The sequence below is a fragment of the Pyxicephalus adspersus genome, chromosome 6 (genome assembly GCF_032062135.1).
Source record: "Pyxicephalus adspersus chromosome 6, UCB_Pads_2.0, whole genome shotgun sequence".
NCBI classification, from domain to species: domain Eukaryota; kingdom Metazoa; phylum Chordata; class Amphibia; order Anura; family Pyxicephalidae; genus Pyxicephalus; species Pyxicephalus adspersus.
The window spans coordinates 70,778,522-70,793,802 of record NC_092863.1 but is presented as its reverse complement, the minus strand read 5'-3'; the positions used below and the strand labels follow the sequence as shown (position 1 = coordinate 70,793,802).

Here is a 15,281-nt window from a genome sequence, read left to right as displayed (position 1 = left end):
TTTTATTTATCCTATTTGTGGTTTTTTGTTTCCCTCTTCCTTTTGTGTCCCCCCTTATGTCTGTTATATGTTAAGTGTTAGGGTCAAAGTGCAGGATGCACCTCTACTCTTCCCAAATGCAATTTTTTTATGTCTACGATCTAGCTTGGTTCTGGGTAGGGGAGGAGATTCTGGTTTAATACGCGTGACTCTTGTGAGATCATATATCGTTGACATTACTATTTCCTGTATTTTGGCTTTTATTGGTTCTTGTCTTTGTTTTTTTTTTCTCTTACTTATTTGTATGTTTTTTGTATTGTTATATTTTGAAAATTTCAATAAAAATATTGAAGTATAAAATTTGCAGTAGTCCACAATGTATGTGCCTTGAAAACCCGGTGGCCTGTCGGTAGTCAGTAGATAGTAAATAATAGTACATAGTCCCAGATAATTTAAGGCAAAATGCCCAGTCACAGGCAGCAACCACCATCATGAGTTAATTAATGTGATCAATAAGGGTAACAAGGATACCGATTTGCTATTATACAGTTAAGATCTCCAGGACATGCTGCTTGAGCCAGTCAGGGGGCAGCAGTGATGAAGAGTAGTGCCTGAAAGTAAAGCCTAGTATTTAGGATCCCCTGAGACAAACACACATCTTAAGACTGGCAGGAAAATCTATTGAGCTCAATGTTACAAGCCAAGATGTTTCCCTACAGTTAAGAAGGAGAAAACACCTACTGGGTCAGAGCCCCCTGTTTACCTAAACTTGCCAAAGGCCTACTGAAGCTAGGAAGAGTTCCATAATATCTGAGTTTCCTATAATATCTGAGTTTGTTGGCTAAGCAGCAGCAGGACAAAAGTTGACTGTGAGAATTTCTGTCATGCTCCAGTCTCTGGATCCGTGAGGCAAAGATGAAGTTGGAGATTGTATTGCCTATGCCACCTACCTTGTTGCCTGCACACACCCTGTCCTACCAGACCGGTCAAGATCTTCTGCATACGATGCCTCCAGCTTTGTGAGCAAGACCTCCTGTTCATAGTGTGTCAGCAAGGCTTCTAGTCAAGTCTCTGTGAACAATAGGTCTAAGAGGGGACAAACCCTGAGAGCCCAGTTATCATCTTTGTCCAAAATAGTGTGGAGCTATCTTGGCACAGCAGGAAAGAGACCATGAAGCTTGAGCATGGGCATGCAATGACACCTACCAGGTTGATAAAATAGTTGCAGTGGTCCCCAAGTGCAGGAATTTCCATGAATGACTGGGAAACTCACCGAATGTGTCCCCACTTCTGGGGGCAACTACTGCACATACCTCAACTGATTCTGACTGCAAACTGTCCAGGAGACAGCTATATCAGCATTATATTGATAAGTCCCACATATGGGAGTAAATTAGAAGTCCAATATTTGGGAGACAAATATTTGGCTATGCCCCCATTTTCTTGAGCATATGACATCAAATCAATTAATATATAATTTAATACAAAGCATGCCTGACAATCTGCATACAATACCACTGAATGTGACTTCAGTGAAACAGAGTTTACAGTCCAACTCCTATCCAAAACTTATGGAGAATGTAGAAACTTCTGGTTTAATGTTGTTTAGTGTTCTGACCCAATTACAAAGATATTATTTCACTTTCTGTTACACAATACCTGAACAGAAGGTGCAGATAAAAAGTCTGATGAAGATTTTATTCATTTTTAGCTCTACTAGAAAAATTGTGTCCCCATTAGGAGATTTTGCTAGACTTTCAGGTCTGATAGCTGCCCATAGATAACATATGAGGAGAAAAAAACACAAATAAAAAAAACACCAATAAGGGGGAACAGAATACAACCACAAGCCTAAACCTTTTCCCACTTCATACATCATTTCTTTCTTGTTTCGACTTATGGCCAGGCTAAGAAGACGTAACTGGGAGGAAAGTCGTTCAGTTTCAACCAGGGTTCCTCCAGAGGTTGCTGGGGGTTCCTTGAGCACTGAGCAATTTGAATCTCTCAGGTCAGTTTAACAGATACTAATGATCTTTTTGGCTATTTGTAAGGGTGGCATTCTTCCCACTGGTCAATATTGTTAAAAGGCATTCTTCCCAATGACCACCACACTAATGTACTGTGAGTTGTAGATATAGTAAATATTAAAGGGGTTCCCTGAAGACTAGAAAGTTATTTTAAGAGTTCCCCCATGTTGAAAAGGTAGAGAAACACTAATCTATGGTATAATCCATGTATGATTTAAATATTACATTTTTCTGCAGTATTATAAACAGATTATTAAAAGAACATAATAAAGTCAAATTGTAGAATACACATAACAACAGAGGAAACCTTGTATTCCAGAATAAGGTAAATTATGACATCTGCTGGCTACAATGTGAATTTGTATTGGCCTTTATTGAAGATATGTTTAAAGGAACAAAGATAACCAGGTATGTGCATTTTTCTCTTTCCTACAATTCCCTACCTTCCAATAAAGTCATCTCTCTTGCCTGCATCTTTATCCCATACTGTGATGTCGATTACACCTCCTTGCTCCTCGAAGAGATGCATGGTAAACTGCTCCCTCCACTGAGGGTTCAGGGTTTTTGGAAGAGTCTAAAAAGAGACAAATAATAGTAACTCATAAATATTTTAAATATTCCACATATGCAGGGAATATTCCATTACAATATGTATACCATGTAAATTTACAGATTATACCATCCTTTTCAAAGCTACAAAATTTCAGATTGTCAGGGTGATGTGAACCCTGAATAAATGATGTGAACCCTGAATAAACCCTGGTGATTCTGAATAAATGCACTTTAACACACCAATATTACTTTGCTAAGGTTGGCTTCTTGATTGTTGCCTTAATATATGTTGTCTTAATGAGGGAGCCAATGACAACATTTTTAGATCTAGGCTTACAAAAATACTGCCTGAGAGAAGTACACCAACTATACAAAAAATTGATATCATTACTATACTTCTTTTGTCAAAAGATTTTTTTGAATGGAGTCTGTCAGCTATGGATTTTTTACCCATATTTTTGTAGTTACATCAATCTAACAGAAGCCACACTCCTACTAAATGTGGCAAGGTAGTATTAAATGTTTTTTTGACCGCAGCATACTTTCAAAATGATTAGATAGGACCTTAAGAATATTTGATACGCTAAATATCTAGTAACCCATAGCAATAAAAATGACACTTTCACTGATGTGATGTCAGTACACAGGAATATGATCAAAGTTTTTTTAGCCAGTATTTATGACAAGACTTTAGCTTATTAGCTAACATTACAAATCTTGACACATGTAATGTAGTGGGTACAGAACAGATGCCAACTGGAGCCCAGCATATGAACATTGCTTGCATCCCATGCTTGACACCTGCACCATATACTATATGATAAAACTGATTATAGAACCCTGTAGTTGTTAACGCTCATAAACAAACTTTGCAAATAATTAATCAAGAAAAATATGTATCTAAACAAAAATGAATAGGGCAAACAGAGAATATTGTTCTAAAAACGATATCCATAATTTAAATAACAATGATTTTTCCACCCAAAAACCCCCAATGCTTAAAAAGGGATAACATTGTCACAGAAATTTAAGCTTGTGCCATCTTACAGATAATATTGACAGAATAACTACTGCATTAGCTGATAAAGTTCCAAAATTGCAGGAATAACACACCTAATGTCAAGCAAACCACATCTGAACTGGTCTAGATGTAAATGTATTCAGTCTTACACTATCTCCCATTGAAGTTCTGCCCGGCCTCTACACTATTTTGATCTTTTAATAAGATGCATTAAAACTGATAAGCATAACATAGTAAATGTATTGTCTGTAATTTTTCTCTAAGTACATTTTCTGTTGTGAACTACTGATTTATCATGCTTGTCTCCACTCCACTACATTGATAACAAGACAAACTGACAGTCTGACAGTCTATGATATCATAGCAATGGTCTGCAGAATCTCCTGTAATACTGAAAGTCTCTTATAATATCTGTATAGCCTTTTTAAAAAATGTTATTTCTCCTATACTAATGCTCTCTTGTAACGTGGCAGTGGTCACTAATGCTCTCCCTTAATATGGCCATGTTCACTAACAATCTCTTGTAACTTACTAAATGTGTCTTGAAATCCCTCCCACTCATTGGCCTATGCCTGCAAGCCTAACAGTATTCTGTATTATTCAACAAAATTTAAAAAAAAAGTTAAAAAATAAAGTTACCTTGCTTTTGTATTTTTGATGTCCAAGGCGAAATTTTACATAAGGGTCACTTAATCCATTGGCATCCATGGCTTTTAGATCTTGTCCCTCAATGAGGGTGATGCTGACTACTCCTCTCCAAAAGTGCGATTTTCGATGCATGTCTGATATTCTTAAGCTCTGAGTCTGAAACTAAAAAACATTTTGAAAATTTATTGGCTCTGTAGTCAATAGGTCTGTGCTAAATGTTATTTTAGTAGTTTATCTTTGTCAGTAAGTAGGGAATTACAAAACTGTATCTGTTATTACCTTCAGAAAGTTCAGGATATGAGTGAATAATGAAACTGGGAGTTACAAAGAATAAACTTGAAAGTTAATTTGTAATAATTGTAAATGAATTTTACAGTGAAGAGTGAAACATTTTTGGCCAAATAAATTCAAGCCAGGAAAGGCAGAAGTGATTTTCTAGGTTGCTGGCCATTTACCCCAGTAACAATGAAAAGAGATACCTATGTACATTCTTGATCCACTTATTGCACCATCACACCTCATCATTCCATTTATACAGAAAAAAATGAACAGACTTAGAAGAACTATGACAGTTTTCTACAATGCTGTATAAATATATATGACAGTAAATGATAGCATTAATCTGTCAACCTAATCTCCACTGGCACAGTACTCCTCTGTACCAACAGACTAGTTATGAGTATGCAAAATAAATTGGGGTGTGCACAACTACCCTAGTTCTATTTCTGTCTAAATGAAGCAGCTGTGTGATAACAAGTGGACCTGTCCTAAGTGTCTCCTAAATTTCTGTCAAAGTTAGTTGTATGTTTTTAAATAAAATTGTAGGAAATGTCTTGTATCATCAGCAAAGAGTAATAGAAGTCAGCCCTGTTAATGTGCACCTATGTTGCATGTGTGATGTGCTGACAATAGGTAAAATATGTATGCTTTCTGCATCTTTTATGTAGTTACCAGCAAAATGCAAAAAGCATGGTAAAAATGGACAATGGACTTACAACACTCCGCTTACACATAGCACAAAAAGGTACAGGCATTAAGAGAACATTGCCTGAGCAAAATCATTGTAGTTTAGTATTGATATTGTGGAATTGCAGAACAGTCACATCCTTCATAGAGAAGCGGATAATTGGAAAAAAATGGTGGACTTCCATAGTTAGGTCTGTTGGCACATATATAGGGTTCTTTTGCTTTTGTTTTATCTTATATATCAATTTAAAAAACAGTTGAAAGAACGCAGTCTGAGACATTGCTACAGAAACAAGTAATTAGCAAGCTGTAACATGAGACTGATGAATAATACATTGGGAAATATCCATCTCTGTTTGTGTGTATTGATGTTATATTTCTCTGCCTATCTACATTAAGGTGGTTGTTCTTTATACAAAACATATTGCTTTAATATTACAAAACATGAGAATTACTGAGTCATTGTTGAAGAAACAGTGCCTGATGCATAATTTTCATGCAGCAGATACTTGGAAAAAGAAAATGAAACATAATCCAATTTCATGCCAAACATTTCCTGACATCATACTACTCTGCAGGCTGGTGTGTTGCATGTTTAGTGAAAGGTGTGTTAGGGTACCTCCTGGCTTCCTGTGGCTGCCGGGACTTTATGAACTTCTGTGTGTGTGTGTGCGTGGGAGTTATCCCAGCCTTGCCAATCAAGATAGCGGAAGATTAAATCAGGAAAGTGAAGACAGAATAAGGTGGCAGCACCCGTGATGGAATGGGGACAGGAGAGAATACAAAAGGTTTTGGTTCCACTTTAAGCAGGCACAGTCCCCACCAACCAAAAAACCTGGACTGTTAAAAATTAAGGTTGAATAGAGCTACTTTATTAGGAGAAGAAACAAAATGGTTTGTCCCTGCTGCTGCTGCACAATGTTGTGTTAATAACAAATATATAAAAATGTTACATCAAATTATTTTTATATTCTGAATGTATGTCAACAGTTTCCCACACTAAAAAGTATTGGTAAAACATTATCACCAAATGCACCTATCCAAATCAACTGAAAGAAAAGAGATTTATGTCATTATTACTAATGAAAGCACGTGCATTAATTTTGTGAATTGTGCAGGAGCTCAGAGCAGTCAATTACATTTTAGTTTATAGTAGTAAGGTAAAAAAATGTTAAATCAATTACTATGAGATGCTGTACTTTAGTCATTGTATATAAGCCTTATATTGTAATAAAAATTATTACTAACTACTAATATTGAATATCATATATAATTTTTGTAAAAAGAAGCATGTAATAAGAGAAATACGTGGGTTGCCATTGCTGACGTTTGCTCTAGAATCTCTAGAGGCTGTGTTGATATTTGTGTTGAGAGTCACTTAGACCAAGTTTAGGAATCTTTTCTTTTTTTCTGAATGCTGTATGCTTTTGCCAGAAATTTCAAAGTACTGACCCAATAGCAATCCTACAAATATTGATTGAAGAAGGCTGTCAGGAGAGTTCAAATGTACCTCCCAAGATAACTGTATTTTCATTTGTGTGTATTCTTACAGCTAAGCATGTATAGCTACTTGAAGCACTACAAAAATTAGGAGGCCTGGAGAAAAGCTTGTTGGTTTAGTTTACATGAGTTAGGTGGGTTTAGTAATACACATTTTTAATACTGTATATCCCTATATCTCCTGCTAAAGTTTGAAAGATTAATGTTTTGCCTAGAGTTGTAAACCTGCGAACTATATAATAGATGTGTGTAAATGCATGTATTATAAAAACAAAGATGGAAAATATTTTTTTTCTAAAAATTCCTGTTCTGCAATTCTCTATTAAAGCCCATGGTATCTTGGAATAAGACATGTCACAATACCCCTGTCAGATATGTGCATGGGAGTTGCATTACATTTTGCCTCATTATACAATATTTCTATGGCAAATCTTGTTTCTTATTTCCGTCCACTGCAGACAATGATATCTGAACTCCCTACTCCTGTTGTAGATGCACAGCAGCACACAAATTGTCTTTCACATTATAATCATTTGTCTTGCCATTGCGTTTTGTTTAGGAAGCATCTTTGAAAAAGTGAAATGGTCCAGAGGCATTCCTCATTAGAAAATGTAAGTTATCTTGAAAGGTCAATAATGCAGCTCAGTATACCTCGCAACTGGAAATGAGAGTCCTATCAGGAAGAAAACTAAAGCTTTTAACAGCGGATATGTGCTTTCTCTTTGCTAAATTTATTTCTGTAACAATACAAGTGAGATCAGTCACCCATATAACCATTCTCTACTGATCACAATTGCTTTTCAAAGTTGGCTTTGCTCCAAGCTTTGCAAAAAGCCAATAGCATGAACAAATGAAACTTGATTATGTTAGGAAAATAGCAACTTCAAGATAATATCTAAGAGTCACAACTGCAAAATATTTGAAGTCCTATGACCTTTTATAACCAAAAACATGACACTGATTAAGAGTTCACAAGGACTTAACTGATTTAATTCAATAATAAGTTTTATTCTGCACTGAAGTTCCCTAATACATGTTTCCAGGATTGTTCAAGACACATCAACTTTAAACACAGTAGATTATGTGGCCTCTTTTGCCTGGGAAAGCTTGGGAACCTCACTTTTCCAAGATGAAAGGAAAATAGATAAAGGATATTCAGAGGTACAGCGGTAATAAATACCTAAGTATTGCTTAGCATGCATGCGTTTAACATAAAAAATACTATACACCTGATGATCCACTTTACCACTGAAATGCATAATCAATAGCACACCCTGAATGGAGCTCTCTGTTTGGAGGTATTGGGATACAGAGCACAATGCCCTGGTACATGGAAGGGGGTTTAGGTGCCTGTATGGCTAAGTACTAAACCTATGAATCAGAATAAGGTAAAAGTACTTTCTTCTTGGGTTGGAGGGCTCCAGGTTTGTGCTGCAGTTATTCACTACACAACTAAATTCACATATATACTCACAGATTATATTGTCAGCTACTTGTTTCATGCACAGGTTTTCATTTTTACCTTTCCTAATGTAGCTAATTTTTCAATATCTTAGTAAAAAACACAGAATCTATTTAAACTAACATTTTATCAATTAGATACATTTGTTTAAATGATAGCATGTGAAAAAATGGGGAACAATCATTTGTGGGGTGGCATATGGAGTTAAACACCCATTTAATCAGTCTTTTGTTTTATATCTATAGGAATGATTTGCTCTGACTCTGGACTAGTGACTACTGTTACTGAAAACAAAACCAAGTTCAAAAAAACTAATTTATCCAATTTATCCAAAGACAATTTGTCACCTTGAGAAAGGAAATCTTCCCAATAGCAAAACACAAAGTGTAATTTACATGCAACAGAGGTTTTATTCCGTCTCCAAACTGATAAAAACTAGAATTTAGAATTTCAAACTTTACCCTTCAAAAAAATATATATCTTTATAAATAAGTGAAAAAAAACACACTGTGTACCCTACCATAAACCAGCATGCTGTGTACCCTGCAAGCCACCCTAGTCTGTTCCTTTACAACATTTTCTCTACAAAGTGTCAGATCCATTTTCAGTAAAAGCCAAGGAATAAATTCTTTTCAATGTGTTTATATTGTGCTGACATGCTGCATATAGTGTCTTTACTCGAGCCCCAGCATTTTGCAAGCTTTCAATAGGTGTACATATATTTTTAGAAAATGGTCTATATTTAAAGAATGGTATCTCTTCTATTGAGTCCTGGATTATTAAGTGTATAAATAACTTTTTATCCAAACGCATTAACTTTCAGAAATGATCATGTTCTCCCTTTCGCCTGCTATGGCAGGAAGATATATGGTTTCAGAATTATAACACATTTGTTACAGACATTTGCTGCAGTATAAACCGGAGCTGAGCGGCAATTACTTTTTCACTGTCCAGAAGCCTGCTATTTATCCTTCTCATTTCAGCTGTAAATACTGTCCTATATTATGAGAGTGTCACCAGAAATAAGTTCTCAACAGACACAAGCCATTAGTGGCACTGATACATAGACAAAATGAGAAAGGACAAGACAGTCTGAGTTCTCTGCAGTGCATGCTAAAATTAACTCTCCTGCAGCAATATCATCCTATAATGACCACAACAAAATCATCCCGTTAAATTGTCCTTACATAACGACGTAATATCATTACTTGTGAGGGAATCATTTGGCTTTTTCTTTAAGGGGTTATATGTCCTAATAGCATGAACATTAGAATGAGAATGGTAATGTAGCAGACCTTCGTTTTATGCAAGATACTATTTAATGCTTACATTTTTATTTTTTTTTTATAATTTTGGTAATGATTTATTTTTTCAATAAAACCTGTTTCACTGCATATGTTCTTTTAGACCCAGCGTAAAAACATCCAAGTCTTTTCAAAGCAGGCAAATAAAGGATTATAGGAGGGGTCAACAGGGTGCTGTTAATAGCTTTCTGAAAACAGGAAACCAATTGTGATGCTGAACTTCCATGATTAAAGCCAATGAATGAAAGGGGCAGGCTAGGGACAGTGGGGAGGAGATAATTAGAGGATGCTGGATCTTCATTAGCCAGGAAATGAGAAGAGCGCTATCTGGCTTACTGCAGTTTCTAAAGTGTGTTGTGAAAAACTATCAAGTGTGCAAGTGAAATCAGATGTATGCTATTTCAGTACAGGAGAGGAGCATGCAAGCTATGCAACGCTAGAATTCACCTTTAAAGCAAAAAGCAAAAATTAATTATTGTACAGAAACTCATGTACAAGAATAACACTGACAATATCGCTGGGCTGATTTAAAATAGCTGGGTAAAAGAAAACAAAGATTAATGTAGAGATGTTGGAGGTAGCAACAAGATGGTAAATTATATTTTACTAAATAATTGAATATTTGTATTGGTTGTTGTGATCAATTTATCAGTTCACATCTACTTGTCTCATTTTTTCCTATGTATAACCTAACCCAAATCCAAAAATACAATTTTTTGCTGCTTTTTTTAGTCTTCAACAGTGATGGCTCCACTGGGTTTCCCTTTTCAACCTTTCTTTTACTTTACCCAGTAAGTTCAGCACACTTTATGGCTGTTAGGAGGCGCCCTCTGTGCGTAGGTACCCAGGTGATATCTCACCGCAGGAGGGGCTCGCAGCCTATTCCCTCCGGCAGGTGCGCTTACAGTATCACTGGAGTTGCAAGATCAGTACCCTGTAGGTTGCAGCATCCCTGTGGCTGAGGTTTCCCTTAGCATCCTCTGCACTGAGACTGCAAATCTGAAGTGAATTGAGATGTTTGCAGCTGGGGCTTTATAGCCTCTCTGCTCCTAGTCAGAGGTGCCTGGTATAGTGTCTGCTGGGCTGACCTGTGTTGGAGTGTTTTTGTGAGTTTTCCTGTTACTGACCTAGGCTTGTTTTCGGATTTCCCCTTTGAACTCTGCCTGGACAGACCTCTGCTTGTGACCCCGACTCTGTGCTGGATGGACTGATTTCCTGTGTTTTTGACCTTGGCTAGTTTTTGGATTCCTGTCTTCTTACTCTGCATTCGTGGCTCTGTACTCTGCATTCAGTGGGCGCCGGGTCGGCTGCTGGCCTATCTCCAGGCACCATCCCTTGTGCACCGAGTGCTGGGAGACACAACCAGTCTCCCGAAGCTGAGCGGGGGCTGCTATAAGGAAAGACTGCGGCATAAATTGAGGGATTGGTGTCTGGGAAATACCGACATAGATCCGAGCCTTACAATAGGTTAGGGTGAGAACACTCATATATGGAGGAACTTTTCTGATTTAGACTACACACTGCCCTCCCATACCTTCACAACATGGGGTGTTCTGTGGTTTACAGAAAACTGTGAAGGCTTACTACAAAAGCTACAAACATGTAAAATTGAACCAGAGAGGGATATCGGGGGCTAGCTTTTCTAGCTAGTAAAACTAAAAGCAGGCATTTTTTTTTATCTTAGGTGTTTGGTTCTGTTACTTTCCAGTGCAGATATGAGTCTGGCTGTGTCAAAATCGAGACTTTTTTTTAGACAACACAGTTTCATAATGTCTATGCTGACAGTGGTGCATGTAAGTAAAAGTTCTGCCCCTTATGCCCCTTCTATGGGAATGCACAGTGCCTCAGCATTGTAAACACATAGAGTTTTTACAAACTAATTGCTGCAGTATGGTGGAGAACATTGAAAACTTCCATTACACACATGTGTAGTAATTCTGGAGGAAGCTTTCACAGATCTTACTATACAGTGCCACCTTAGAAGCATTACCTTAAACTCTGCCCACTACCTCACAGAGAGTTTTCAGTCACATAACTGCTAATAAACAGAACATTGCGGCTAAGACTCTGCATTGATTCTGCCCACCCACTGCAAAAGAAAAATCAAGAAGGATCCTCCACATGTCAAGTGACAAGCCTGAGAACATGTAAAGGCAAGCACACAGCCAGGGAAAGGGGGAGTAATTTCGTGAAGGAGGTATTGCCCAGGGTTCTGCATCAAGTAAAGACTACAAGATAACCTTGTTCACAAGATCAAAATCATGACAGTAGGCAAATCATGTTAGGAAGCAATACATGCAATTTTTTTTATAACTGGAGGAGTTTACAAAACATGATGAGGTTAAACAATTTTTTGAAAGCCGGAAAAGGGGTGTTAGGCTGTTCACTTAGCAAAATTAATTACCACTCTGCAAAGAATAAACCACATCATGTGCCAGCAAAACGCATGTTTTTGTTACATTTTCTTGCACATTAATGGGTACACAAAGAAAGATTTTACCAAATGAGCCCCTTGCGGAACAGCACATTTCTTGGTAAAACAACAGCTTAACTCATCTGATTGGAATGGAAAAAATATAAACAATTGCCTATTGGTTGCAAGATATAACTATAAATTTGTATATTACATAAAAATAGATGCTCTGAAGATATATGCATGTGTACATGTGACAGGGAAAATATCTGTGTTCATGTGCCACTATTTACCTTACTTGATCTTTTCCAATTCTTCTTAATTAAAGTTATCTGCAAACAAAATAAAGTGTAAACATTTTTTATTTCAGCATGCAGCAGAGTTGCCAGAGGGATGGTAAGGCCTAATCAGTGTTCTGTACACAGGGCACTTAAATGTAACCAAAAAGAATGCCGGATGGTTCACTTTTTTTTTACTGAAGGCACTTTAATGTAAGAATATATATTTTGGACTGTATATCACTGTCTAATCTATAATTAATTCTCTAATTTGTTATTTTTTGCTAAAGCAGCATGTTTGTATTGTACACCATAAGAAATACAAGTGCATAGGCTTGAATATTTCAACATGTCTTTTAAAATTACAGTACTTTGAGATAAATACAAATTTGAAAGAAAATTACAGATTTGTATTTATTTTACCTAAAATTAACATAATATAATAAAATAAAAATATACTTTACAATTAAAGTGTATTTCTTGAACAAAATACTGCTGGAGACCAACTTTTTCTATTTTTTATTGCTGGCTGTGAATTTTCCGGAAATGTTCTATTTGGGGGTGGTGGGGCTCATTTCCTGTTTTTGTAAAAGCTAGACATAAAATGAGAGGTTGTGAGAGTTGGACTTGGATGATACATTTTTGTATGCTGAGCTGTATATCAGAAGCTTAACACAGCCCCATATACCTGTATATATTGACCCTGAATACGTCATTATAGGCCAGTACTTGGAGAGTCCCTCTGGCTGAATAGAAAGCACAGGCATGCAATGATACTGAAAGGAACCAAACACAGGTCTGTGATATGTTCCACAGCAATGCGTAGAAAAGGTTGCCATTCCTTCATGCATGCACATTACAGGAATCTATGGATGATGTGCAGTTTTTTGTTTTGTCACAGGTAGCAGGGCACACAAACACAAAGCTCTACTGTATCCTGTATAACATAATGTTTTCACTGTATTTACTCACCTCTCCAGCAAACTCCTTACTGTAATTTATCCTAACACAAAATATGTTTAAATTAGGTATCAGGAGAGTTGTCAGCAGAGTTTGTAAGACCAAAGCTTAAGTTTCTAGGAAATAGGTTGGGGCCACTACAATTCAGATAAATATTTTGTGCCAAGTCAGATTCCAGGGGGCGTAGTATGGGCAGAAAGGAAAGGGGATGCTGCCCCATATTTTACTGCCTAACCAGGTCCCATGTCTCTGATAAAAGGTCTGTTTTTAATATGGGGGGAACCCATGTAATATTTTTTGTAACAAAAAATAAACAAATAAACACTACATTTTTATAGATATCTTATAGCCATGTTTTCTAATTTACATCTTTGAAGCATCAACTGTCTCCCCAATCCAGTGCAACAATAGGTTTTTCTGAAGTAGAATTTTTGAATGGATGAAAGTGACACAATTAAAGAAAACTTTCTGATCAACTGAAAGTGGAACTAAAGTCCCATTTTGAACAATTGGCAATCAGGCAGGTTTTTATTGCAGAAAGGGACAGGCGATGCCCCATCTTTAATAACTGCTGAAGATGCACATCCACAGCTAAAAGTTTTTTGCAGGGATATCCGGCAATGCTGATTCCCCATGTGCATGCTGGGAATGAATGAATGATCTTGGCCCGGCCAATCAAATAGTCTAAGATTTACAAGAAGAGAAGAAGGATGAAGATGTCTGTGCCCCACAATGGAACAGGGTCAGGTTTAAGGCAAAAACCAATGCAAAAACCAGATGCAAATAAAACAATGTTTGATGCTAAGTAACCCTTGTTTGCTACAAAAAAAAGTTTTGACATCTATGCTTGTCAAATTTCAAAGTAGTCACATTTTTACTTTAACATCTGATTTTTTCCTTTTTCTATTCCCAAAGACTATTCGAGTAGTTGTAAATCGAGAATATAATTGGTCACCTTATTTTAGGGGCGTGAATAGGGAAAATTGCTTTATTATTTGCTGGTGGGAAATAAGTAGGATATGGTTATAATATGCTAATATTAATAAGAATATCTAATCATAACAAATATTGTATTGTAACCATATGATTATATATACTATTTTAGTTAGACGCTTTATTGTTGTTTTATCTTCTGTACAGTCCTTAAACTAGCACTCCCCTGAGGAAGCCCAGTGAGGCGAAATGCATTGGGCTCACATAAGACTAATAGGGTTACCTACTGTTAATAGCTAGAATTTTTTGTTTAGAATATATACTACAGTCTGGTGAGAATCAAACTAGACTGGATATATGCTAAATTAAATTTGTATTATAATTATGTATGTAACCAAATATGTATCAATACATTAATAATTTTGTACCAATTAACCTTGGAGCTGGAACCTAATTCTTGTGTCCTCTCTTCTTTACATATAAAGTAAATATTGGAAATTTGTAAAATAGTTGTAAGATGTAGTGTTTATTTTTTTTTTTGGGGGGGGGGGGATAAAACCTATGATTCCCCCCCCTAATATTAAAAACCTTTGTGGGTAGAAAGTAGGGCAGCAAGTGTGTGTACCTCTGTTCCTATTCATAAAAGGTCCTCTGCAATCTGGAATGCCAAAGACATGTGTTGCCTCCTTCCCTTTTGGCAAAAAACACCCCCTTTTGGAATAGAGGTGTTTAGATTTGGGATGTGGCATCTACATTAGAGGACAAATAGGAAGGTAAAGGATCTATTCTGTTTTTTAGTATCAATCTGATCAATATATCTCTACATGGACAGCATGGTCATTTTTCAAAGTCTCCCCTTGTTTTCAAGCATTATTGCTTTAAACCTTCTTGTCATCTTCCCATGACTCACCCTTACAAGATGGGCATCTCTTGACCATCTTAGAGGCACCCTCCCTGTCCCTACCCCTCTCTCCTCCTATCCTTATTACTTACAAGTCCTTCTCTTCTTTCCCCTTTTTCATAGCTCCGGCCCCGTTGCGCTCTCCTATTTATTTATAAATAATATAAATTTATTTCTGATTTATTTACCTGAATAGCCCCACTACACTCTATGTCCATGATGTTATTATTAGTAATATAGACAACGTTATGGGTGGATTTATTCTTGATTTACCTGAACATATTTTAAACATTGTAAACAGATAGGTAAAGCTGCGTACACACGTCAGATTTTTATC

General features: G+C 36.6%; 1 protein-coding gene and 1 long non-coding RNA gene across 3 annotated transcripts in view; one reads left to right on the top strand and one right to left on the bottom strand.

Moving 5' to 3' along the window:
* Window positions 1-15,281, top strand: part of LOC140334062 (uncharacterized) — a 420,558-nt gene that overhangs the window by 44,695 nt on the left and 360,582 nt on the right. The window lies entirely within an intron of this gene.
* MCTP1 (multiple C2 and transmembrane domain containing 1) overlaps window positions 1-15,281 on the bottom strand; it is a 374,168-nt gene that overhangs the window by 211,117 nt on the left and 147,770 nt on the right. For both annotated transcript variants that reach the window (XM_072416147.1, XM_072416146.1), the window contains 3 exons: window positions 12,166-12,204; window positions 4,219-4,389; window positions 2,450-2,580 (listed from right to left, as the gene is read on the bottom strand). In XM_072416147.1, coding sequence (XP_072272248.1) covers window positions 2,450-2,580; window positions 4,219-4,389; window positions 12,166-12,204 — 341 coding nt within the window. The remainder of the gene's footprint in view (window positions 1-2,449; window positions 2,581-4,218; window positions 4,390-12,165; window positions 12,205-15,281) is intronic.